General features: G+C 40.4%; 2 protein-coding genes across 2 annotated transcripts in view; one reads left to right on the plus strand and one right to left on the minus strand.

The window, feature by feature from the left end:
• Positions 1 to 710: 710 nt before the first annotated feature.
• On the plus strand, positions 711 to 11,140 carry LOC103802323 (tax1-binding protein 1-like). The gene is made up of 4 exons (XM_009074785.1): positions 711 to 881; positions 1,202 to 1,350; positions 9,973 to 10,058; positions 10,697 to 11,140. Exons 1-4 carry the CDS (start codon positions 743 to 745, stop codon positions 10,896 to 10,898), a joined length of 576 nt encoding a protein of 191 aa, XP_009073033.1. The 5' UTR covers positions 711 to 742; the 3' UTR covers positions 10,899 to 11,140.
• Positions 11,141 to 12,341: 1,201 nt separating this feature from the next.
• The window catches only part of JAZF1 (JAZF zinc finger 1), a 29,832-nt gene continuing 14,710 nt past the window's right edge, over positions 12,342 to 27,463 (minus strand). The window contains exons 2-3 of the mRNA XM_009074795.1: positions 21,071 to 21,240; positions 12,342 to 14,697 (exon numbers count right to left, since the gene is read on the minus strand). Of these exons, the coding sequence (XP_009073043.1) occupies positions 14,521 to 14,697; positions 21,071 to 21,240 (347 nt within the window). The 3' untranslated portion in view covers positions 12,342 to 14,520. The remainder of the gene's footprint in view (positions 14,698 to 21,070; positions 21,241 to 27,463) is intronic.

Genomic DNA, 27,463 nt, shown 5'->3' on the forward strand with positions numbered 1-27,463 from the left:
CCTAAATTCTCTGTGCTGATTTCTTTCCCTCTGTGTGTGTACATGTGTAGGACATTGAGCAAAAGTTTTTTTCTAACATTTTTCATTTCCTACTCCAGGTGATAGCTTTGGGCTCAGCTTAGCTAATGTTAAGTTAGGCTTCATGTAGGTAATGCTGTCAGATATCAGAAGGCATCCAGTAAAATGTACTTAATTGTTCTATAAATCTCTGCCACTCACAAATTCATATGGAATTATGTCAAGTGTGTACATATCAGTGTGCTCCACACACTAAAATGCTGCATTCTTGAATGGTATGGTATGAGATGGAAAAAAGAATTATTTTATTTTTAATTGTAACTACTGAAAACTTTTCTCACTGCACATTATCCTGTTATTGTTAATCTACCCATTCTTTACTGATTTGGCTAACTTTTCTGTGTTGCGAAAAGGATGCAGACTCTTCTTGAAAAACGTGGCAGTTCTGTTTATGTAATTTGAATTAACTCATGGCAAACCAAGAAAAAATATTTCTTTAAAATATCTTCATGTTTTCTTTTCCTCATTGACTCTTTTTGGTATGTATGGTATACTTGGCATTAGCTCAGAATGAAAAGACAGTAGGAAAGTTATCAGATGTCTTTTTAAAAAACAAATATTTCATAAAGATTTCAAATTTTGCTAGGACTCCATAGGTTAATTGTATTTTAAACTTTGCATTATTTAGGAATTTGGCAGGACACCAGGAGATCCAGCTGGAAGGATGATGGAAGGACAGATTTCACAGCAAACATTACATTTTCGCAACCCGTATTCAGAGGAAAACGGACCAGTTCCTGCAGTGCCAAGTAGACTACCAGTATTGCAATATGGAAACCCTTATGCAATTCAGGAAAGAAGAGGTAAATTAATTTCACCCACCCACCCCCAATATAATTTCGCCCTGGCTGTTTCAAAAGCAATGGCTCACTTAATGCAGGTTAAGTACAGAGCCTTAAGCAGTGTACAGGGCCTTTGATTGCTGAAAATCAGTACAGTGCTTTTATTTTACTAGTGAGAATCAATAGGGTAAACACAGTTTTAAACCCCTTGATTTCTCTCCTACTGTTTTGTAGTATCTAAACCAAAACTGCATTTAACTCCTGATTTTGAAAGGTAAAGTAGCACACCTGTAATCTCAAAATAAAAACTGCTGAACAAAGATGCTTGAATTTTTCTTCAGATGGAGCAGATGGTGCTTTTAATCCTGATGAGATCCAAAGACCACCTGTTAGAACTTCCTTTTGGGAGCTGGAAGATGATGTAGTGTGTAGCCAGCCCTCACGCAACCTCAGTCGGCCTGATGGTTTAGAAGATCCTGAGGATAGCAATGCAAGTTATCTATTTTGTTATTTTTTGTCCTTGCTGTTTACTAATGAGTTTTCAAGAGTTTCACATAGGTTTTCAGTACCTGGTTTATTGTCACATAAATTTGGAATTGATTTTTCTTTTCTCTGAAAATTGTTTTAGGTGAATTTTGCTTGCTTTGCAGGAGAAAAATAGATTGTGCAATCTGTTGGTGATACTACACTTGTTCCTTAATCTCTTGAGTTATTGACAGCTTGTTTTGGTGTTAGGACAGTAGCTTTTTTTTAAGTACTAAAGTAGAAAAATGCAAGTAATTTCAACTCATGTTTTCTGTCTCCTGTGTGGGAGAATGAGAGCTCAAAATGTAGCCATGTCTTACTCATTTTATAACTTCAGTATAGGAACTAAATTGTAATAGAACAAATAAAAACAGAGGATTCCGAAACCAGTATTTACAGTTAAATGCTGAATTAAAATTTATATCCTATTAGATACTTTATTCTAATGTATTAATCTTTTGTTCTATCTGCTGCAAATGTGCATTTATTAATTCCCATTTTGAATGCTTTTTGCTATTGGACATGTATTTGGGAGAGCTAATTGACTGTTCTCTAAAGCTGATTAAACTGAAAGCAATACATTTTCACTCATTCCTTTTAGGGCTTTGAATATTTTAAGTGAAAAGTGCTTAGTTTTTCCTTTTAGTACAGTTAACTTGCGCATTCTTGTATAAAAAATTGGCTTCTGTAGTGAACTGGACTGTATGTCTTCATTTGAACAGGAACAGACATACTACTCTTTCTTATTCCAGGTACTCTAAACAAGAAATACCTTTCTGCAAAGTATTGTGCTCTTTGCAAGTACAGTGGTATCATGACCTGTTTCTCATTTAGTCTAGTTTGCCACATTTAATTGCTATTAACCTTTGCGGAAACTGATCAGTGTTCAGACAGGCATGATTTTAGCCCTAGTGCTCAGCACCTATAATGGAGAAAAATGTATTCCTCCCTCCTACCTTTTGCTCCCAATGTCCATTATTGTGAATAATTAGAGAAACTGTCAGAACTTTTGCAGCCTGTTCAAGATCTTAGACTGTGAGCTTAATGCTGTTCCCCACCTTTACTTCACATTTCGCATATTTAGTCTGATCACTCTTGACGTAGCTATTACATCTGACAAGCTCTGCTCTTCTTTAGTCACCTGCTGCAGTTTAATTAGCAGGGTGTTCTTTCTGATCTATGTGCTTTGCCCTCTTGCAAACCCAAGAGAAACAGTGCTGGAGTCTTGTGCTCATTTGCAGACACAGCTTGGATTTTTGTAATGAGGTGGAATATAACAGGCTTAAATGAAGTGCAGCTTGAGGAAAGGTGCCTCTAAATCAGATAATTTGTGTCTTTATTTTTTTTTACTTGCCAGTGAGAATCAGTTGCTTAGTTCTCATCCAAGTAGACTGTATGTATAGTGTACAAATTTACATGGAAATGAGTGGTTGCAGGGTTCTTTCTAGAAAGACTTACTAATATGCCAAAGATAAAACAGTTCCAAGGCAGGATGTAAGGAAATAACTTGGGAAAACTTCCACATATGCAGGTGATTCATTGCAAAGCAGAGTCTGGTTTTTGTGCAGAAGAAACAGCAAATATAAAATGATAAATATGAAAAGATTACCATTTGTTGTACTGTTTTTTTTTAAATAAGCTATTGAAAATGTATTTATAGCCAGTAAGATCTAGTGCCTTTTGCTGGAGAAGGATTCCTTCCCAGAAGAAAAGGATTGGTAGGCTTGCTGCTCTGTTTGAAATATTACCATTGCATGGTGTCTTCCTCTCCACATTCCTATTACTACATTATAGTAGTTTTAGAAATTAAGAGTGTTGGAATTACTTCCACTCCTTTGTGGCTGTTTGGTAGTGCTTTACCTGTAAGGATAACATGTCTACTTTATTTATCTAATATAACAGATCTTTTGAGACTCTTGGCCAACCTTAGGATACATAGGAGGACGAAGTAGGGTTTGTATGTATGTGACTGCAAAATGGAAGTTTCAGATATTTCTAAAATAGGCTTTTGAAAGTGGTAAATAGGGAAGTGCATGCACACATGAGTGAGAAAAGCTGTGTGACTTGCTTCTACAGGACGAAGGCCAGAAATGGGACCTCTTTTCCTTTTGGATATTCATCAGGCCTGAGGAATAGATTAACCAGCTATGAGGGGGTCTCTTGAGTCAAACTTGCCACTTGCCTGCTGATTTTGCTGTTTATATTCCTGTGCAGTTGGGTATTTCGTAAACAATGTGAATGACAGAGGAGAGAAGTCAGATGCTTCTCCCACAAGTATTTTCCAGACAGGGGAGAAGGTAGAATAGCTTCAAACCTACAAACCACATTTCTGCAGCTGTTCCTACCTTAACCTTCTTTCACTGTGTATGTTGAATTATGCTCTTTCCAGCTGTGACATTTTCTTCAGCACCAGGGAAAGAATCTAGAATTTCTCTTTGTGCATTTATTCATTTGCATGTTTCTACTTTGCATGTTGGTAATTCTCGAGTTTTAAAACCTTTGCCTTCATTAGACCATTACAGCACTTAATATCAATTCACAGCACAAATAATGCTGCATGAGTTGTTGGAGTACCTGTTCTCTTTTCATCTGTACTCTGGTGTTTGCTCGAAACAGAATTCTCTTCCAGTTCAGATTTTTATTTTGCTGCCTTGCTCCCTATTTTTATTTCTTTCTGGATATTGGTTTTGCTTTCATCTGCTAACTTCAGCCATGTCTGACATGGAGTAGAGGTGTTAGATACTGACTTCCTGCAGGTTGTTTAACAATTGCCTGGGATAAGAGAGACCTTAATAAATTCCTGTTCTAACAGACAGCTGATGGTTGATCAGCCTGAATGTGGCTGCAAACTGGTCACTAATCGAACTGAACAAGAAAAGAAAAGGAGATGATGTGGGCGGTAGTATGGGACAAATCCAGACAAAGTCAGGATGCCTTAGTTCTCTTCTTGTGGTAAAACTTGATTCTGTTACTTGAACTGAAATTGTCCTCTTCAGTGAGGTATCTTGTCCAAGTTGATGCAGACCCTTCTGTACAGGAGTCCCATGTATCTCCTTATTTTTTAAAAGTCTCAATAAGGTGGTTTTGTTTATTCGTTTTGGGGTTTTGTGATGAAAACTTCTTTCTTCATCAGTCTTGTACTGACATGTTTTAGGTGCTGCATTGACTTTTACCTAAAGGAATCTGCATTCCTGGGTAATGATCCATTAATATACTTTTTGCCTTGGACTCAAAAAGATCTAACTCGGGTTACCTTCTCTGCAGTATATTAAAAGATCATGTTTGTATTCTGTGTCACTAGAATTGTAAATTGCTCACTGTTAGGAATCAACCATAGTTTTCTACACCAACAGAAAGTGGTTCTACATTTCCCTTCCCAGTGAAGAAAAACTGGGAGGAAAAGCTAATGTGACTGCCATCACGTCTACTTTTCAGCGATACACTTAAAGATCTCAGTGAGACAGCCTTGGGTCATCTTTCTAGTTATCCAGAGGAGGAAATACCAGCCTTTCAGTTACATTATAGAGTAGAGGTATAGCACAAGACACTTACTATCTTTTTGAATGGGGAAGAGTGGTGCCAACTGGGTCTCTGTTCACTCACTGCTGCTTTCTTATTTCACTGTCTGAAGTTCTGTTCTCTCCTTAAGAGCACATTTGGCCTAGTAAGGCAGGAATTTTGTATGGCCTTATAGTCCTTGGATGGGTGCCAGGCAGGTATGCCATTCCCATTCATAGAAGGAAAGGCATCAGATGCCCTCAGCTCACTTTTAAGAAGATTTATTTTCATGAATTATTTTCCTGGGGATGCATCTGTACCTGCAGCTAGTGATGTGGTCTTCAATTCTATGGATGTGGTCTTCAAAGCTTCTGTCTTTGTAACCCTCCACCAAGTCATTTTGTCTTGCCTCGTTGTACTTTATGACATTCTCAGGTTCATGACTGAGGTGATCTTTTTGCTGAGGCATTTGCTCCTAATGTGACCTCAGCTTGGTTTCCACATTCCTAAGGTGAATGCTGTTTGCTCTTACCCCAGTTGTAGCACCCCAAGCCTTCCCTTTCTGCTTCTCAGAGAACACATTTTTGTTACACTGATAGTCAAGATAATGGCCAGTCTCAAGTTGCAGACCAAGTAAGGATATAGCTGCAAATGCATCAGGATTTTTGTTTAACATTGCCGTTGTGTTCCAGTTTTGTTTCTCCTAAAAATTTATTCCTTAGGCATAGGCACTTCCATGTATTTGGTTGGCATAAAAAAACCCATTAGTTTTATATGACTTGAAGACTTTCTGGAATTCTTGTAGCTTTGGCTGTTGGAACTCGTAGGCCCATTAAACCATGATTTCAGAGAGGGATGAGCTGGTGTGTGTTAGTTAGCCCAGATGAGCACGTGCACAGTGGTGATTCTATGTGGAATAGCTGACTTGCTACAAGGTCCTGCCATCATCTGCTCAGCACTAACTTTCCATTTGCTCATGATCCCCTAATTGACCAAAATGTAATCATTTGTAGCAAAGAATTTCTAGCAGTATGGGAGAGATCCATAAACAAAACATATATATTTAATACTAAAGTGTGAGTTTTAGAAATGCAGTCCTGATTACAGTTGGCAGCAAGCCCAGAATAACTATCCCGAGACTCTTAAACAATGTTGTTAGTCACAGTAGATTTGTGGGAGATGGAAAGTGTAACTTTTGGCAACTGAGAACTGGGTCAGGGTATTTTTGAGATGACTCCAAAATGGCCTTTCTTTCAGCAAAAAACACCCCACTATGCATTATTAGCCTGATCTGACCCAGGGAAGCCAATTACTGTCTTTTGTGTAGGGGGGACACAAAAGAAGCAGTTGGTATCAGGTATCTCTTGGGAGAGCAGACTGCTTGCAGAGAGACCTAAAGGAGTGAATTTGATTTCCCTCCCACAGCAGAGGTGAATCACAGAAAGAAAACTTATGTACTCTTGTTCCCAATGTACCCACATTGTGTCAGTGCTGTCTGTTCATTGTTTGAGGCCTGAGAGGGGCATCAGTTCACTTCCTGCTGCATGATAAAATGATCTGTAGGACCTGGGGATGGGAATTGTTTAAGTCTGTGTTTCTTGTACTGTGTCACACAGCTTTTTTATTTCTGCTTGGCAATCTTGGAACTGCTTACAATTGTTATTATGAAAGCAGTACTTGAGACAATACTGGTTGGTTTCAGTACAAGTAGGAGAGTTGCACTTATCTCTGGCAGTTAATGTCTGGCTTTCCCTTCTTCCTCTTTTAGTGGCAAATCCCCTCTGTTTTTTAACCGTGCTTTGTTGTGTCATACTATATGTTTACGATTCATTTAATCTGTGGAACTCATTGTGGCAATTCTAAAGAGAGAGGTACAGTCAGGTGATAATAGTTAAGTCATGATCTTAAAGGCATCCTTTATAATTCCTTAATTTAATTCCTTAATAATTCCATAATTCCTCATTATGCAAACTTCTGAGATCAGAAGGCCTGGCAATTGTTGCTCTACACACCCATAGTGCCAGCCTGGGGGTACACAGTGTCTCTTTCAAAAACAACTGTGTTACGTCACTGCAGGACACTGTAGAGGTCTCAGACTAAGAATGTACAGCCATGTCCCTGGTCATCAGTCTGGACTGCAAGAGAGGTGGCCCTGGGTCTACACAAAGGGCAGATTAAGCTGTTTCTTTCTCAAAATAGGGAGTATGGGCTTCCATCCAAATAACATGGATGACTCAACCATGGAGTCTTGAAAGTAAGCTGATGCCTGTGCTTAAAATACAGCATAGGCAGAGCCATTGAGGCCTGGTGTCCCAGCAATTGTTGTCAAACTCTCTATAAAGCAGCTTCAGCTAACCACCTCGTTTTGCCTTTTGAACCTTTAGGGGATGGTTGGTTTTTCCAGGGGAGAGTGTTTAAATGTCAGGTTGAAAAGCACATGTAACATCATTGGTAATAATCAAGCATGGATCATTGGTTATAGCTGGATGAAACTGACAGTAAGTGACTGAGAAACACAATAAGTGGGATCTGTCCTCCCTTCATATAGTTCCCCATTTTACACGGAACACTCAGGAGTTTTGTCCATCTGAAACAGCAGAAATAGACAGTTGTTGTATTGTATTTGACAGAGTCCAATACAATGGGACCTTTTCTGTGTTTCCCAGAGGTTCCAAGTTACCTCAGGGCAGTGCATGCGAATTTGTAGTCATTGGTGACTGAATGCAGTTTTCTGCAACTTGTAATTAGAATAGCTGGGAAGTACTCTGAGGCTGTGATAAAGTTCTCATTGTTCCTGTTTGGCCATTCCTTAGTTACACAGTAATCTCTGTAACATGCACTGAGATCAGCATGGAGACATTTGCCTTCTCCTTGTCTGGGTTAGGTGTATCAAAAGGTTAAGAACTGATCTTTATAACTTGGCCAAGAGTGAAAGTACACTGAAGAGACACTTTCTGTACCTTAAGTGGGTAATATCAGTACATACTTAGTATTGTCATTCTTATGTGGTGCCCAGGGCAGAAGCTGCCGTGAGGGACACGCAGTCTGAGTTTTATGATTCATTGAACTGGGTCAGGAGTAAGCTGTAGCTTTCCAAAATTAATGTTACTTTAATGTGCTCTTGCCTTTGTTGAAGCAAGTGCCTGCAGGGCAGCCATGCAGGACAGTGCAGAGAGTCCATGGAGAGTGAAGCATCGTGCTCTTTCTCACATCAGTTTCTCAAAAAGGAACAGGGAGGAATGTTACATTCGTATGTAGTAGGGTATCACTTGCCAGAAGCTGAGAGAAAAGACAGAAGATGGAAACAATTTTAGCTTACCGAGTGACTAGCAGTAAGCTAAATGACCTTAGACCAAAATAAAAGTAGGAGGGAGGTTGTACTGGACAAATAATTAAATTAACTAGGGGAAGTAATAGGGAAAAACTCACCCAAACCAAGCTAATAGGTTAATGGGTTGGGGTTTTTTTGAAAGCTTTAAATAAGGTGGACAGGCAGTGCAGATTTTTGTAAAATAAATTTTTTATAGGGAAAACCTTTGTATAAATCAGTTTGCATTTTGTTGATTCTAATTAAAATCTTTGGCTTCCCATGGCCTGTGGCAGTAGAGCAGTAATAGGCATGTGGGAAAGCCAGTGCTAAAGCAGCTAAAGCTTCTCCCAGCACACAGTTGGTGTCAATGGAGGGCTTGGGCCAGATCACTTTTACTTGAGTAATGTGTCACAGGCACATCCTTCATTTCCCAGCTGAATCTGTGTGTAAGACTAAGAGGTTTCCTTTTCTAATAAGGAAACTAAGATTCCTGTTTTATTCTGACACTGGTATGGAAGATGGGTGACTTCAGGAATGATGAGGTCTGTGTTCTGTGAGTTGGGTGTTCAGGTCTGTGTAGAGATGCTTTCTCAAAGTTGGGGTTTGTTGAATGCATTAGTTATTGTGATTGGGAAGAGACCCACCTGTACCATGTTAGCCACATGATTTAGGTTAATGCCCTTATATACCAAGCTGATACTCACCATTGGTAAATCCTGACTCCTTACTTAGCAAAAACTAATAACCTTTAATATAAGGAACACCCTATGCATTCGTCATTGGGACTGGTCCAGACAAAGGAGTTTGAGGCTGAAGAGCCTTTTAAGTGCCTCATCCATCTAGTCATTTGTAACCAAGTACTACTAAGTGCTGTGACAGAAATGCCCTGTGTTCAGGAAGTAACTGAGCAACAAACAGTAAAGAATTGCAAGAAAGTGTTTTCTAGGGACTTAAACGCTAATTTGGCCAATGTTTGTAGTGGAACTGGTTTTTTCATGGAAGATGCACATTAATTTTCTTAGTTAAGTCCTGGTCTGCTTCAGTCTGGTATTCAGCAAGCTTGTCTTGATTTTGGCACTATATAAGCTGTTTTGTAGCGTGAGAGTACTTTAAATAGTTTTTCTTACTTAATACATCCACCCACCTGTCTCTTTGTGACAAAAGGAACAATTAATATTTCAGAACTCATGTGCAAAGCAAGTTAGACTGGAAGATATGTCTGTTGCTAGCACCTATCAGAGCAGGCCTTATGGAAATGTCAGTTGAAACTAAACAGGTGTTGTCAGGAGAAGAAAAATATTGAGGGAATTTTCCCATCCTGCCCTGTTTCCATTAACTCTTCATTAGGACAAAGTATGTTAGCCTGAAAATGAAGTATGTGTGAATTAACACATATGAGTTATCTGTATAAAGCATACACCACATGTGCTGTACATGTGGTCCCTTGCACATCCAGCTTTGAAGATCAGCTAAGTAACTCCTAACTCCTTCATGCAAGGTGTCTGTGAGATGAAAAGGAATATGATCTAGGAGTTAGAGTTTCAAAACTCTTGCTTGAGTGTATCTGTATTTCCACCTTTCAGTGAGTTGGGTTTGTGCTGCATTATTGAATTGCAGAATAGAGCTAAGATGCACTAAAGTAAAACTTGTGCAGCAGAGAGTACAAAGTGAAAGGTAAACTTCATCCATGTTTATGCTTGGTAACAAAAATACATATGGAGAAGAATAAAAAAAAGCTGTTTATAGGGGTTATTCTTTAAAATATTTTTTTTCCAACAGGATGATGACAATGCTGTACCTTCTGCTCCTGATCCTCCAAGTCTTCTCTTGCGTGAGCGTGGGACAGGTTTCTGCTTTGATTCCAGGTAGATGTTATCTTTTATTGGTCTTTCAGGGCATGGATAGGTTTCTACAGAACTGGATTTTATTTTTTGTTTTCACTCAGGGGTGGAGGTTGGAGGTGAAAAGCTACCAAGCACTTCCAGTGTTTGGTTTACAATTAACTGGCAGTGAATATGCCGTGAGACTGGGCAGGCTGTTTGTGCTATACCTTACTTTGGTGGAATTTGTCAATTTTTTTAGCAAATGAATGAATAACTTTTGGGGGTTTTTTCCCCCCCCCTCTCTCCAACCTAATTGTGAACCTAAGTTTAGAGCTTTTATAAAGTGTTATGTTTGCTAAGAGCAAGCATTTATGAGCAGAGAGAGTGGTTTCCCATGAAACTGTTTGGCCATTAAGGCGTTCAATAGATTTGTATTCAGTGGTAGCTGGAATTATGTCAAAATCATGTCGCTTTTAAAATGCCAGGTTGTTTTGGAATTCCTGTGTAAAACTGCTCTAACTGTATTGAGGGCTTTCAGCAGAAATATGTAAATTAACTGTAGGATACTTACATACAAAGTCTGCTCAAATTTAAGTTGGTAGTAAAGCTCTTAGTGTTGGTGGCAGCAGGATCTTACTTTCAGTTAGCAATAAATGTTTCCTTTTTTCTGTCTCATGCAGTTTTGATGTGCACAAGAAATGTCCTCTCTGTGATGTGATGTTTCCTCCAAACTATGACCAGAGCAAGTTTGAGGAACATGTTGAGAGCCACTGGAAGGTTTGCCCTATGTGCAGTGAGCAGTTCCCACCTGACTATGACCAGCAGGGGTTTGAGAGGCACGTTCAGACACACTTCGATCAGAATGTATTAAATTTTGATTAAACACTTTGTTTTGCAGTGTAGCTTAAAAAACCCACCATTTTGAGTAGTCCACCTACAGAACAGAACCAGTGCAGCTTTCTGTAGCAGTGCAAACTTCTGATTAAAAGCTCATGTACTCTAAGGAGAGCTGTGGCGAGCTGTGACTGTAAGCTGCTATGGGGTTATCTTTCCTGCCTAACATTGTACTAAAGAAACCCCCACCTTGTCTGTGTAGCTATTTATTCCCCTACTTACTGGAATTTCTAAGGACACAGGAGTGACTTAGCCGCAGAAAAAACGAGACCAGCTTCATGGTGCTCTTCAGCTACATTTAAAACCAGTCACCAAAAACACCTGTGGTTTCTATTAACCTTGTAGGTAAGGCACCATGAAAAAAATGTAACAAACAGGTGTATCTCCTAGCAAATCTGTGTAGCTTTTCTCTGAGTAACAGGCAAATTGGAAAGTTACATTACTTACCCTATGAAAATATAGTTTTCTAGTACACTTCTGAGATGTAGATGCATGTACTGTGAGATTACAGGCTTGCAGCAAAAGGAATGACAAATACTTGAGTTTTACATAGAGAATGTTTGCCTTAAGGGGTAACGTTAAATGAGGCACGTTACACTTTAAGGCTGTATTTTTGAGCTGAAAGAAGCTGCTGTGCTTAAATGCCTAAAAGTAATTGTTTAAAAAAATAATTGCCATTATGTTGCAATTACATTCAGTAGGAAATATTGTTCTGTTTTCACAACAGTGGATTGTGTTCCTTTTGGCTTAGAGCTTTTAAAACCTTCTGCGTTTTAACGTTATGTATTTCTTTCCAATAAGTAAAAACATGTGTGTATATCTAAACATTTTATATTTACTTTAACTGTATTAAGTAAATTTGCTTTCCACTTGTTGTACAGTAGTCTTGTTACATTAAAAGCAGAATTATTCATGGAGTCACTAGTCCTTATTTTCCTGCTGCTCATTTTGAAATACAGTTTAGACTTTACATAGAGTAAATGATGATTCAGCTTTGTATGACAAAGAAAGGGTTGGTCCTCACCACTATTTGTGTTCTTTGTCTGAGAGGGAAACTCGGGGATTAAGACTTGGAGTTGCTTCTGTTGGCTGCAATATCCTGTTCAGTGCAGGAATTATTAACAACTGTGTGACGTGGATAAATCACAGTGTCCTGGGCAGCAGCTGCTCATCAGTGCTTGTGTGCCACTCGCAGGCTGAAGATTTTTGTAACTGAGTGTCACGTCGAGAAACGGCCCAAGGTAAAGCATGGAAGCAGTGAAAGAGCATTTTGTTCGCTTTTTTTCTTCTTACTGTAACTCAACAGCACATGAAAACAGTTAGAACAGCCTCTAAGAGTTTGATGATACCAGAGTGAAATGAAGAAGTAAAAGACTATGCACAGATTCAGAACTTAACTCTTTACGTTAGGAATGAGTAGAGAACAGTCGGTTTAGGTCAGAGGCAGTTTATTTTAAATGTGATTTGATTTACATTTATAAGCAGCTTTCCTGACAGGAATTCTTTAAGTTGCCTTCAGTTCTAAAACAAACCTCTGTCACTTTCAAACTTAAAGTACTTTGTCCCCAACAAAACATATGAAAATATAATTTAAAGCACACTTTTCACAGACACAGTACAATACATTCACTATACACAGTATAACAAAATAGTCCCATCTTTACCTGTTTAATAATACTGTCACAATGAATAGGTAAATAGAAACTGGAATTTCATTTTTATAGTTAAAAGGAATTTACATGCAACAATGACGTTTTACGACTGTTTAGCTGTTGAACAAACTCACCCAGCCTTTAGTTCTTGCACTAGGAGCAGAGCCAAAATGTGTTTGTTGGCCAGATCTGTTGCCAAAGCTGCAGAAGGTGGGAAGTGGCCACCTGGGGCCTTGTGAGTACCAGTAACTCTCATGTCTGGATCATCCTTTAAACCTGTCTGACAGCACTGCTGTCACAGTCACCTCTCTGGGATTTGAGAGATGTTTCACTTCACTTCAGCTGTTCTAAATGCCTATTCAGTAGGATGATTCCCAAGTGTTTTAAAGAGACACACACTCTGCTGGAGAATAGGTAATTGTCATCCTTACAAAGTTTTCCTTTAAAGCTTTGGAAAAAAAAATAGAGGGAAAGCTCATTCCTCCTTTGTGTGAGCTTTCTTTTGCACTTAAAAGAACAGGAACTAAGCCAAGGCGATGACTGTGTTAACACCGTGAGTTCCTCCCCAGCCCTTGCCAGGTTGGGGGTTGTTTGAGGCCGGAGCAGGCAGAGGGTGCCACCTCTGCTCCTGGGCCCCCGAACTCCAGGAATAGCACTTGTGAGAGAAGAATGCTCAAGGCAGGATGGCAAAGCAACAAATGTTCAGGTATGGTCCAGACACGAAGTGCTCTCATGTTGGCTTTTAAGTCAGTCTCTGACCACCTGCTGCAAGAAGCACTTAATCTTCAGTAAGGCTCATATGTCATATTTCAGCAAAATTAATCGTAAAGCTAAACAGACACTTCCAAATGGAATGCAGTGACCTACAATGAGAAGCGAAAAAATGCACAAAGAAAATCTCAAAACACAATGAACGTGAGGGAGAGGCATCAAGACTCCCTTAGCACGAAGAATGGACCTCCTTAAACCATGCGCAGAACTTCTCGTTTTTATTTGCAACCACAGGCACATGCTCGTACGGTAGTTGCAAGAATTGGCAACACATAAAACATTAAATCTGTTGGCAATAGAGAACTACAAAGTGCTTTAAAACTTCATCTGAGATGAAGATAATTGTTTCTCACACACACATAAATTTGCACTTAAGTATTTCCAAGTGTCTTTCTAACAGATAGTTCAGGGGTAGATATTTAGTTGGACTGGGATATTGGTCCTCAAAAGTTTGATGGGCATGGACATAATATGACATCTTGTACAGAGAGAAAAAAAAAGTCATTGCTAACACTAAAGTGATTGTTTACTAGTTCCAATGGCAAGATTTTCAGCATTTCAAGAGGGAGGAAAAAAACCAAGATCTGCAAGATAATATAAAATACAGCAAGCACACCTTTTATGTATGTTATTTAAGTATGAAAATATTTTTAGCATATTATGTTAAACATTCTTTCTTATTTATATTTCCATTACCTAAAAGACTGGCTACTCCACTGCTAACTCCGTTATGTAAGGCATGTTAACTAGAGTTTGTCGAGGGCTGTACTGTTTTGGTTTTGCACACACACATTGACAGATGCATCGAAAGTCTTCATCACATTACAATCTTGAAAGGATGTCAGTGCCAAGCTCTCCTCCTGTTCCACACGTCAGTACAACTAAATACGCAGCATCCCCCTAGGTCTTTTGTTGTTGGTTTGGAGAAAAATGTTCTGAAGAACCTATAGCTTTTATAGCACCTTATCTCAAAGTAATGAAAATGGGTATGATGATTACATGTGCAAATGTACAAAATCATTAACTCTACAAAGATACATCATTCCAAAATTACAGAAAATTTTAAAGCATGCATTTAATTTTTTTTTTTTTTAAGGGTTGCTGAATGCTTCCCCTGAAAAAAGGTGGCTGTTCTCAAAATCAGCAACTGCTGGTGAGGATTTCTTGGCACATTTGTGACCAGCATGTTATTGCTGCATCTTCCTGATAATCTCAGCAGACACGGGGGGATGGAAATTGATTGTGTGGTGCCGCAGGCCCTGAGCTGTCTTGTAACTCTTTCCACAGCGACATTTGAAGGGTTTGCGTACGCGGATCTGTGTCCTGTGGCCGTTCTTGGCGTGGTACTTTATACCGTTCACATTCTGCGAGGGAGAAAGTAAAGTGTTAGTGGTCAAGTGGGCCCACGAGGGCTTAGCCTCCAGTTAAAGACAGAAACTGGATCAGCATTATGGGCAAACTCACACCAATTGCCAGGAGCCCCTGCTGGGTGTTATGCATGTGCTGTGCTCACGTGGTACCAGGTGGGACAAGGAACAGAGTAATCTGTGCAGTTCTAACGTACAAAACTTACCTGCCTGGGCAACCCTGACTTTTATCTCCCAACACGCGGCACTTTCCAAAGAATACCATTTAATGGACTCACACATGGTTGTTCTTTGCTTCCTGACATCTTTTTCATACAGCACTGACAAATCTTATTCAGAGGTTCATTTACGAGCAAACAAAGAATTGGCATGAAAACTCGAGTCACACTTCTTCAAAAAGCTGAGGCTCCCCCTGTGGTGGGTCTGTTCCATTCTGTGTCATTGTTTCTAGATGTGTCTTTAGGCACCAGCAAATTCTGATAGTTTACACATTGCCTCTGAAGAATTAACTGCAGGGAACGCTTAACTCAAAGAGTTACACAGGAGACAGAAAAGAATCCAGAGAAGCCATCTTCAAAACAGCTATTGTTTGGGACTATTCCACAGTTGAAATAGAGAACTGATCCCCACTAGTTTGGAGAGAAAGAGTGAAACACAGCACTGCAGCACACACCCTGTCACACTGGCAAGGGAAACAGGGCACACTGCTGCCAAAGCAATCATAAACTTTACTCAACACACATCATAATCATATCCGACTTCCTTTTCACATATTTCTGGCAAAAATGGAAGAAGCTGTTGTGATCCTGTTCTATGCAGGATACTGGAGTCTCTTATCTGCTCCCACTGAAAGAACTTGGGATTTCTGAAAGAATAACGGATGGCAAATTGTCTTTTGTTAAGAGCTTCTAGGAGGAAACCCAAGAAGATACCAAGACAATTTGTGACAAAGAGACAGCTCTGAGGTTCTACTCTGTCCTGTCTTAAAGTTTCCAGGTACGTATCTCAGCGATTTTAAAAGCATATTAAAATAAAAGAGCTAAAATCAATTAAGAACCTGGATATTAATTAACCCACTGAATTGTTTTAGGGATTTTGTCTTTGTGAAGCACTGCCTGGTGTTACACACAACAGAGAGTCCCCTCGGCTCTTTTAAGCAACACGTTCAGCTTTATCAATGCACAGCTTACAGTAAGTGGAACTCATAGAAAAACAGTCTCAAATATCCACCCTGGAAAAAGAGTATTATGGTGCAAGACTGCAAGCAACTGCTCTGCCCACAAATTCATGCTCCTCTCCCCTGGAGTATCCATGCACTGAATCTTCACCTGAAGTTGCAAATCCAGCCCCTGAATTGTCCTTTACACCCTTAACAATGCTGGATAACTCCTGCACAGCTGCCTCCTGAGATGTGTGAGCCAAGAATCTTCCACCTCCAGCACAAACCAGATATGTGACTATGAGCTGTTAGTGCAGGTTATGTGTGGGTGCAGAGCACCCAGAGGAGGCAGAATGCTATACCACTGTGACTGCAAGAGCACAGCAAAGCTACACATCAGCCTTGAGAGAAGTCAGGTGAATCCCCTGCAAGTAATCTGAGATCCTGGGACAGCTAAACTTTCGCTACTGCAGTGAAATTTAAGAAACAAAGCTGTCCCCAAACCCTATCACCCTATAATGAAGCTATTTTCCTAACCAGAAACCTGTTTAGACTTCTAATTTTTCTAAGAAATCACTTTAAGATACTTTTGAACTTGCATCAATTACTACAGATGCCATAAATTGCAATCACAAATATCCTTGCTATTTCCCAATGGTACTCCTCTCCTGATCCAGATGTTTTAACGATCCGCTCAGCCCCAGTACACCACAGGCTTTGATGAAGGGAGAAACCTACGTGGGATGAATTGGGCCTTGAAGAACAGCAAACCATGCAGAGCAGAAGAGTTTTTGTAATGTGAAATTTGACCTGTACTCCTGTCTAAAAGGAAACTGTTGTTAGAATTCCAGTGGACTCCTCGGCACATTTTCCACTGCTGCAATGTAAACACTTTGTTGTACGTCTGGGCTGAGTTCGTTAAGGTACAGCAAAACCCATGGCCAAACCCATACATCACTTTTATTACTCTGGTTACTCAGGCTGCTCACACAAATAGCTGAGGAAGAAGATGGCAGTAGAGAAGAGCACTCTACTAGCTCAAACAGAAGGAAACAATTATTAACCTGGGGCCAGATCAGGAGGTGATAGGGAAGTCTAGACTGGCACTACCTGCCTTGCACAGACACAAGGGCTCTTGTTGCACAGCAGGACTCACAAAGCCACTGCACTGCAGAGAACTTGTCACCCCATTCAAGCAGGAAAAGAGATGTCAAAAGGATGGCTTGGGAGATTTCTTCTTTCAGCCTTGGACATTCATATATGTTTTTGTTCTCCTGGCTCTACCTCCTGAAGTTTACTCTGTGGGTCTGGTTCCTCTGTCCAAATTGCGATCTCTGCCTTGCTCCTTTCTTTCAAGTAAATTCCCTTCACTCCCTCTCTCACTTCAATATTCTCCTTCCCTAAGCTCTGCTGAGTCTCACCACTCCTAGACAGCCTTCCTGGTGGGGGTTTGCCCCACTTGGCAGGCCTAGGACCCCCATCCTGCCAGACAGACAAGCCCAAGCAGTCTTAAAAGGTACCACTTTTCTTGCCCAAGGCCAAAAAAAAGCAATGCATATAAGCTACATTTTGTATGCACAGAAATCTGTTGTTCTTTTATTACTGTATTTGCACAAACTAGAAAAATTAGGACTAATACTCCAGGGTTTTCTCTATCATCGTATATACGCATTATTTGTGGGGTTTGTTGTATCTATTACATCTCAAACTTCACTTGCTCTGTGGACATTGCCTCAGTAAGTTTATCTACATCATGTACACATTTTGAATGTCCTTCTCCAGAGCTAGAGACCAAATAACTGGCACACCTGGGTGGCATTGAATACAAGGAAAACTAGCTGCCATCTTCATAAATCCCCATATTAGCTCCTACAGGTGGTATTTTGCAAAGCATGTTAACTACTCCATCCCCACACACTTCTGGACAGGGTGTCTAAATGTGGATGTCAATGCAAAATCTGGTGAGGGTGAACTCCACAGAAACAAGGTTAAGATCTTTGGGTTCCTTTGAATCATGCAGATGATTTTCTAAAAATCAAATTTCAGGCATCAAAGATGAATCACAGGAAGAAGAAAAAATATCCGTAAGCAACAAACTATCCCATAATTTCTTCTCTAGGTCAGCAAGCATAACTAGAGAAGATAGCAGGCTTCAGAAATTGACTTCTAGAGGCTTAAAACCAGCCTCTGAACTAATGTGCTCCCTGTTCATTTAGCTGCTTCTGATTATTCCACAAACAAATTTACATATAATTAAAAGTGTTCCCCCACACCCCTGAATCTGTGGCTCCTCAAGAAAATCTGTGCCATACTATACAGGGTACCAATACATCTTATAAGCAAGCAAATTTATTTTTAAAGAAACTCAAGTTCTTGATGACCAGCTAAATGTTTATGACTCTCTTCTGCATTGCCTATGGGAAAGTGCCAGGAGATAGCAGCTGGGCAGGAGGCCAACAGGGGCTTCTGATACTCATCTGGGCTTGTCTATAAACATGTTCTGAGTACAGTTTCCATTGTCTGCCCCAGCCCATTCCTTGGGAGTATTTGTTGTACTCATTCTTGTCTTATTTACCTTTCCATAATGACTTTTCAGTGCAGAGGCCATCTTTTATCCTTGTACATTGTTTGCAAAAAGGTGCCCCATCCCTACTGGGTCCTTTAGGCAGTACTGGAATACAAATAACATCTCTAAAAATACCACTTCTGCTTCTCCAACCTACGTCACCTAAGGCCAGACAAAAGAAAACTGTGTATATCCTCCTTTCCTCCTCACTCCCTAAAGGAATGCATCCTTTCTCAGCCGTAAAGTGAGCCTGGCAATTACTGTATGTGCATGTCTGTGTTCCTGTTTGGAGCACTGTAATTGTTTTACAGTCCTGACTGTGATTATCCAGTACCCACCAGAAAATCCCAGTGCTTTGATCACAGGACTCCCTGCCCAGACTCCACAAATAATTCATCAGGGGAGGGGGTTAAGCAGAAGGAAGATAAAGAGGAAACAAGAAACACAGCTGACACAAAGCTAAACGGAAGGAAACAAAGATAAAGATGTAAAAAGAAAAAAATCAGGCTGAACAGAAAAAAGGGAGGAAACAGAGCCCACAGAAAAGAGAAATGAGGTGAGGCAGAGTTTAAGTAAATGTGTTTTCCTATCAGGACTGAACAGAGGTGAGACTCTTAGGAAAACACAGGACTTTTTAATTGCTGCTGCTCTCCGTCAGCCTCTCCAAGGGTCCTTAGTTTGTTCCCTGTCCAACTGCTTTAACATTAATGGTATACAAGGTATCCCTTATAGACAGTCCTCATGCATTTGAGATGAAGGCAGTGAGATAGCAGAAACAGCTTGCTTATTTGGGCAATAAAAAGACAGAGGGCTGGCAGTCAAACAGAGAACAGACAGGATATAGCAAATTACAGGGTTCTCCTTCTAGCCTGTGCCATTAAGTGAATGTTTTCTGCAATGCATAGATGCCCTCTAGGCACAGCGACTTCTAACAATCACCATGGCTTGTTTGCTTCCTGAGCTAGGGATTTAGCTTTTATACCATACCCTTCATCTGGCACAGCTTCTATCCTGTACAAGAAAAATGTTGATTCCAAATAAAGTGGCTATATCTGCAAAGTAATACTAGCGAAGATTCCGAGAACATTTATCCCGTCTGCCCTGGCCTGGAGATGGTGTTCAGTTTTTCCTGTAACTGGAGAATAAACACTATACAGTTCAGACTAACCTCTGCAAACAGACTGCTGCATCACTAAGAAAAAGTGACACAGCTTTCCTGTCCATGCTTTAAGGAGAAGTACTGTCAGTATGCAGTGAGCTAAAAAACTGCTGTGGATGCAGCCCAGAGCAGCTGCAGCGCCACTGAAACACATTTTCATCCACTATGCAGTTTCATGCACAGTTTATTCATTCTTGTCACAGCTGTTTTATCTCAACTGCTATTGGTCTTCCTACATTTCTATTTCATATTTCTGTTTTCTTTTAAGTCCAGACTTGTCATTTATTTAAAGGAGAAGTCATAAAATGAAACTAACATAAAACTAACCCCAGCTGCAGCGCCACTGAAACACATTTTCATCCACTATGCAGTTTCATGCACAGTTTATTCATTCTTGTCACAGCTGTTTTATCTCAACTGCTATTGGTCTTCCTACATTTCTATTTCATATTTCTGTTTTCTTTTAAGTCCAGACTTGTCATTTATTTAAAGGAGAAGTCATAAAATGAAACTAACATAAAACTAACCCAACTACCACTGCTTTTTCTAGGGTATAGGTCAGTGGTTGAACTTTCCAGTAGTTTATGCGAAAACTTCAGAAAATGATTTAAAGGAAGTGTGCCAACATGCTATTTCTGCTCCCAAATGTGAACGGCTAGAAAATACCATACTGAAGCCCAAGCTGTTCAATACCATTTCATCTGTCCCTGCACTAACTCACGTATAGCAACATTCCTGTCCTCACCACATCACGGCGTGTTCCTCATCGGCAGCTCGAGGTTCAAATTTAAACATGTTTCACTCCCATAAAAAGACAAACATTTCTCATGATGGAGAGTAATTAAAGAAGGGGCTGTGTGTGTGGCTTGGAGAATTGTTTTCCAGCATGTCACACAGAGGGATACGCTGCAGTCTGTACAGATGGGTCATGGGGACTTAGACCCAGGACAGAATGATGCCAGAATCTGTCCAAGACTCTGCCTTTCTGAGATGAATTCTGACTTGCAAGACATTAACCAGTACATTCTGCACATCATCTTTACCAGAAAATGTACCCTGGGCACAGTCTCACTAAGGAAGAGACAGTATCTCCAGCAGTTAAGCAGAAGGAATTCATTCTGGCACAGATGGGCAGAAGCTTTTTATTTTGTGTCTCTAAAAGGGACCCAAGAGATTATTTTGCTCCTAGTACCTCCTGCATTCTGCAGTTAATTTGTCTAAATAATAGAAAGCTCATTAAAATGCGTAATGCAAAGGAGTTACTATATGTAATCTCTCTTGACAGACAGAGATGCAAAAGGCATCCCTTGTAAAACTGATAACTTGGCTGTGCTTGAGAGGAAACCAGTGAATAAAATAATCTGCTAAAATATCATTAAAATAATTGTGAAAAGCCTATTAAACAAGAAAGGTGCAAAGTGATTTTAGAGGTTTCTCCCTGCCACAGCATCAGGAGGAAATAAGGTAGGTCTGTGCTACTGCTTACCTTGTATCTTTTTTTACATCCAGGAACAGGACAGGCAAAAGGTTTCTCATCCCCTCCATTCATGCACATTGAACTAAGGATAGCTTCAGAGCTGATAGCACTTTCTGTAGTCCAGGACTCATCACTGTCTGATTCTTCATAGTCTACTTCCTCCTCATCATATTCACTACCTAGAAGAGCAGGGCAGTCAGATAAAACCAGAATAAATAAAAGCACAGCAAGATAACCCATTCTGCATTTATTACATCAGTTACAATGACTTGTAATTTCCCCACTTTTGTCTTTGCTGCAAGGCAGTTATTTTTAATTTTATAACCCTATCCTTCTTGTAGTTATTTATTCCTTCATAAAGACACCAGTGGTTCTTTTTCTAATAACCAGGACAGGCATTATTAATAAATCTTCCTAAACTGTTAACCGTGTGGCACAGAAAGTTCAAACGACTGATTTTAAAATGCAGTTTCATTACTTCTCGAACACCAGGATCCTTCTGTCCTTCCCAGTGCCTGAACAGAAAATGTGTTCCCCCCCTAATTTGAAGGCATTTCTTTATGCAATACGATACTGAAGAGTGTAATTCTACAGATCATAAACAGTGTAAAATAATATGTTGACAAGTCCTAATGCATTTACTAGCCCTTTGGAATTAATAGGAATTATAGCACAACATTAATAAGAATTATATTGCAGCAATTATAGTTGTGAAATTCATTCCCTCAGGTGTGGGGATAAATTGCATTGTGTGGCTGCCCCGAACAGACTGCATTATGTTCCAGATATGCCACGGCAGCCATCCGAGCAGCTGGCGCTGAGTTTATTTATTATTTTTAATTGCAATAACTATTAATGAAATCCTCTGAAGAAGTTAAATGTGAAACAAGAGAAATTAGAAAAGCAGAATTCCAACCATAAAACTACAGTAAAAAAAAAAAGGCAGGGGAGGGAAGAGCCCCAGCTGATTAAAAAGAAAATATATGCACAGAGGGAGAGAGAGGGAAAGCCGAGGGAAACTTCAGTGGTGTCAGCAGGAGGTGGTGCTGTGTTTCCCCTCCCCTTTCCCAGCTCTGCTAAATTTTACCCTTTCTGCTGAAAGAGGATTTGGCTCCGAGTGCTGGAACAGCTCCCATTATAAAAGACAGTTCTGTGACACTTGCATGGCTCCATTTGCTTCCCTCACATGCCCTTTCCCGCAGCTCTATGGGCCCAGAAGAAAATGCAGACAGATAGATGCCTCACAGCACTTTGAAAAAGAAACATCCCCAATTCACAGGCAAAACCCATGCTGCAGTGGGGTCTTAGGGTTTTTTTTGCTTCTGGTGAAACTAAACGTGTACCTGTTTTCCCTATAGACTCCCCTCTCCCAGTATTCCCAATCAGTCCCAGCAACTCTCCATCTCCGAGTAACAACGTGTGTCGACTGGTAGTTGCAGCTACCCAGAGCTTCTGAGCTTTAACCAGATAGTCTAAGCTCCCTTACAGATGTCCACGTTTCTCTCCTGTGGCTCACCCGTGCAGGGTGGTGCACAGATGAAGAAAGATGGATGGTTTCCCACCAGCAACAACTGCCGACACGAGCGCACGCACACACGCTCTGCGGCACATCTGGAAAACTCTGCCCTGCTGACTGCGACTCCTTATCCCACACCGAATGAGCGAAAGCCAAAGAAAGCATTATTGACCTCTTAAAATATTTCTGAACTCTAGGAACAGTTAACCTAAAATGAAGTTAAGAGCTGTTATAGTTTAATTAACTAATAAAAAAATGGAGGCAAAACCACAACTCTGCTTCTACGATTTCCTGCCCTTGATTGTATCTTGATGGAAAAAATTCCTCAAGCTGTTCCTTTCAAACTTTTTAGCTCAGTGGGTTTTTTTAAAGCAAATTTAACAGAAAACCCTATTGTAAATACACGTAGGCACTCCTAGGATGACAAAACATGCAATTCTAAACACTGACACCAACAATTTGTGCCATTATAATCACCCTCCTTGTGAGCCCCCTTAAGAGGGGGTGATTTCCTCCCAAACAGGATTTTGTCCTCCCAAAGAAAACATCATTTGAGACCATATGATATCTATTAAGGATAACACTCCTTTTAGTGATAACAAGGAGCACACTTTTATACAACAACAATCAGTGCTCTATAAAACTTAATATGCAATATGGTATAGAACAGAAGAGATGCACAAAGCAGTGAAGAAAAGCAGCAATCAGTGCAATTATGTGTTTTCCTAAAGGAATTAAAGGGCACCCTTTTAGTTTTTCTAATAACTTTGTACAGCAAGACCCAATTCTGTAACAACATTTGCCTGTACTTCACTTGTAAGTAGACTCAGTGAAGGAGAGAGGCAGAAGAGACCAAAACGCGTGCGTAAGCATCCGTGAGATCAGACCATCCTTATGGTTTCCTTTCAGTTGGGTTACCTGAACAAAAATACAAGATTTTGTCCAGTACAGTCAAAACAGTTGTTTAAACAATATAAGCAAATGCTCCATTGTCTTAAGTTTTTAAATCCAGACATCACTCCAGGTTTTACGGTTCTGATAAGCTTTTTTAAGTATGAATAACCATCTAAATATATATTTTTCCTGGAACAAAACAGTAGCACTCATGGTGCCATGCTACTTTCTACAAAGCTGGAACTCCAATCTATCACTGCTTTTATCTAACAGTGTCCTACTGAACTCAATTGCTTCTACTCTCTTTAAAAATAAATTTTAAAATCCCAAAATGTATTGAAAAGGGTCTTGGTATAAGGAAAATGAAAAAAAATTACTGCCCTAAAAATATTCATTAGCAATAAAACCTTAAGATACTTATGTTGTTTCAGTTGTCATAGAAAAACAACACTGATTCAGTCATGCTTTTAACCGATTCTGCCTCAGAATTTAATTTCCTCACTTGTCAGTGTCTCAGAGCAGCAACCCATGTGGTGCCTCCCTGACTGTGTGCAACACATCAGAGAGGGGGGAAATAAAACAAGAGGAAAAACAAAGAGCACAACGCGCAGGTTGGCGCTGCCATTATAAACAGCCCCTGGACGAGGTATTTTAATTAAGCAGTGCAAGGCTGAGGACGGTGGCTTTGGGAAGCCGTTCCCACGCCGAGCAGGCGGCGCTGGCCCTCGGCTACACGTCAGGTGTACGAACTGCAACACGAGCTGGTGGCTGCCCTGGCTCCCTCAGGCAGCTTGCCAGGGGACCAGCAGTGTGCCGAGGGGAAGTGCACAGCAGTGCACTTTGATCAAGATATAGCTCACTTGCTTTTTCTTTTTTTTCTGGTCTTTCACAATTATATCTGTAAATATTTACTTTTTAAAAGGGAAAAAAATAATTAAGCACCTTTGCAGCTAACCTTTGGCCTGTTCCAGGGTGTAACAACTGCGTGACTTGGACAAGTTATTTGCAATAACTCTTAGGAGAGCTCCAAGAGAGCTGGCTCACTGACCCCAGCTTGGATGTTGCCATGCACATGGAAAACTGGATGCTCTGCTGGGGCATGCTGCCCTTCTGGGGATGGAGCAGAGCCGTCCCTGTAGCACGTGTGCTAATGGCTTTGCTGTTTCTCATCTTGCTTGAAAGGCAGAATGATCATTCCCCCCATCAGTACTCATAGGAAAAATATCAGAATTAGGCTTCAGAAGTCTGAAGAGCAAAAAGCCTCCCCCAAAACTCAACGACACAGTTCTCTAAGATGAAGCACCTAAATATCTGGCGGACAGAGAAGCACATGCTTTCACCCAGACAGTGTACGGATATACAATATTCTTACTAAACCAAATACTAGTTCTACAATGGCAAGAAAACTGTCTTCTCCAACTCTTTGCTCTGGCAATGCTTTTTCTGAGGATCCTTGCTGGCTTGTCGCTCTTTACCATATCCAGTTTCATCATCTGGCTTTCATTCAGAGACCCTACAAAGTTCTACCTCAGCCTAAACTAAACCCACTGGTTTATTATCCAAATGACTCAGTAACATCTTCTTAATACTGCGCCTGCCCTCGCATGCAACATTCCCTCAGTCCTGGCACACAAAGCCATTTCCCCACTCCTCACTCCAGTGGGCTTGCCAAAAGACTCACTTCATCTGTGCTGCCCCCAGCTGATCAAAAATTGAAACAAAACAAAGGCAAGGAAAGAATGCTTAGTTTAGGGTGGGTTTTTTCCCTGGAATTTTCCATGCTGAGACAATGCCACTACTCCTCAATGGGGAGGTGAGCTCCACTGGTGGAGATGGACTCGAGGTGGACACCACTAGGCACAGCTCACGTAATATGCCATACTAGAGACAGGTATCACACAAAATTACTAGTCATGAGAAGACAGGAAACATACTGGGTCACAAAGAGTTCCAGCATGTTATTTCTCTTGTAATTTTCACATTGCATTTAAGCAACCCATCACAAATGAGAAAGGTGTCTGCATCACAGCTGTTTACTTGCCAAAAGTAAACACATGCATGAAAAGGGATCATGGTTACTGCCTATGGGGTAAGAAGCCTTTGTAGTGTGATGAAAAGCAAAGTTGCACCATAAAGACTTGGTTTACCTCTGCTTCCAGTCAGTTTTGCTTTCAAAATCAGAGAGATCACTTAATCCTACAGCAAAGATTTCACCTCTTGAATGCCCATCTACTACTTTTTCCAGCAAGTGAAGTCAGTAATTAGTATAAAAAAATCGTGCAGAGAGCTAATCATTTGACATTCTGGAATAGACAACATCCAAACTACACTGCTGAAAATCTGGAGCCTTATCTGTTCTGTTTCTGGGGTTTATTTGGTATTCACACCACTGAAGCCAAGATAAATTCTGCCGTTTGCGTGAGTGAATTCATTCCACCATGAGATTTACAGAGGATGTTTTTCCCTTAACTATGAATGAATCTTGGCTCTAGCAGGTGCACATCACTTGTAGTTACATTGCTTTTCAAATCTAAATACTTCTATCCTGTGCCTTTAAATACAAAAAGACAAAGCTGATTAAAACCAGCACAAGCTGTGTGTGCTATTACACAGAGTAGGATCTATCTTGACCTCTGATCAAGAACATTACAAGTTCTTCCTTTCTCCTCCCATGAAGAAAAACAACCCAAAACAACCTTGCCAATTATTTTTGTGACCAGAAAGCACACATTTAAGTATACAATGAATAACTATGAGCAAACAGCTTACTGCAGTGGGAACCAACATTGCTAGTGTCACTGAAAGTTCATGGTAATTCCAATGATTTCTCATAAAAATTCAGCTTCACACTTTGTCCCGTGCGGGACTTGCAGTTTGTATTTCATAGAAACAGTTTTATGAGAGCAATTCTTCTGTTAAGAACTTTGCATTCCCATATAGCATGACACTTTCCTTGATAAAAAAGTCAATTATTAATATTATGTGAATTTTTGGCTAACACTAAAGCACATTTATGGATTTGTCAAGCGTTTTCCCCCTGTATCCATGGATGCATATAGTCTCCTCCACACTCAGAAGCAAGGAGAATATTCCCACAGCTGATACTCATTGCTGATCTAAAGACATATCAAGTCATTCAAAATGAAATATTCTTCCTTTATGTAAAGCACAGGAAATAAATGCTAGGGGCAATGAAATACAAAATAGTCAAATAACATGCATCACAGCTGCTCTGCAAGCCTTTAGCCTAGAAGCTGTAGCAGGACTCTCCCAGCAGTGAGCTGGTACGGGTGGCACAGTGCACTGGCTCTGCAAAGCCTGGCAACAAATCTCAGACACATCCAAACAGACTAGGCCAGGGTCTTTCCTCTGCTTGCTTGTTTGCTTGTTTTGGGGGTTTGGGGAAGAAGGGGACTCAGAGGACAGAAACTGTTTTTCAGCCTTTGTGAAAGGTCCATTCAGATTAATTTCTTGCAATTTCACAAACACTTTTACCATACATGTCCACAAAGATGATGTAGACAGAGATGCAATACAACTGAAGAAAACCCAGAGCAGTTCAAACAGAGCACTGTGAAGCACTACAGGCACCGGTGTTTTAGACTGCAAGGGCAATTCCAGTGTTTGGATTAAGCACCTACATGCAGTGAGCACCAGGTTCACCTCGATGAAGGCTGGAGCCTTTCTTCAGCCAACGGGTACAAGCACACGCAGTTAAAAGTTTTCTCTCTCATCCCAGTAAATATTTCTGAACCTCATTTCTGAGAGAGGAGAGGCAAATCTGTTCTCAAAGCCAACTGCATGCTTGGCAGCTTTGCTGTCACTCGAGGGAGCTGCTTGAGATGGTTATGGTTTGTCAAATGGGCACTTGCCAAGGCTGGCAGAGGCCTCCATCCCTCTGCATGATCACAAAAGAGCCATCAAAACAGCAATTACAGCTTATTATTGTGCTGGCCTGGTGCCGAGCAGGGAGGGGGCAGTGCAGGGCATGT

The sequence above is a fragment of the Acanthisitta chloris genome, unplaced genomic scaffold, assembly GCF_000695815.1.
Source record: "Acanthisitta chloris isolate BGI_N310 unplaced genomic scaffold, ASM69581v1 scaffold41130, whole genome shotgun sequence".
NCBI classification, from domain to species: Eukaryota; Metazoa; Chordata; class Aves; order Passeriformes; family Acanthisittidae; genus Acanthisitta; species Acanthisitta chloris.

Coding starts and splice junctions, on each gene's coding strand:
- LOC103802323 (XM_009074785.1), top strand. CDS start 743: ATGATGGAAGGACAGATTTCACAGCAAACATTACATTTTCGCAACCCG. Junction 1,351..9,972: donor AAGATCCTGAGGATAGCAAT/GCAAGTTATCTA, acceptor TTTTTCCAACAG/GATGATGACAATGCTGTACC. Junction 10,059..10,696: donor GGTTTCTGCTTTGATTCCAG/GTAGATGTTATC, acceptor TGTCTCATGCAG/TTTTGATGTGCACAAGAAAT.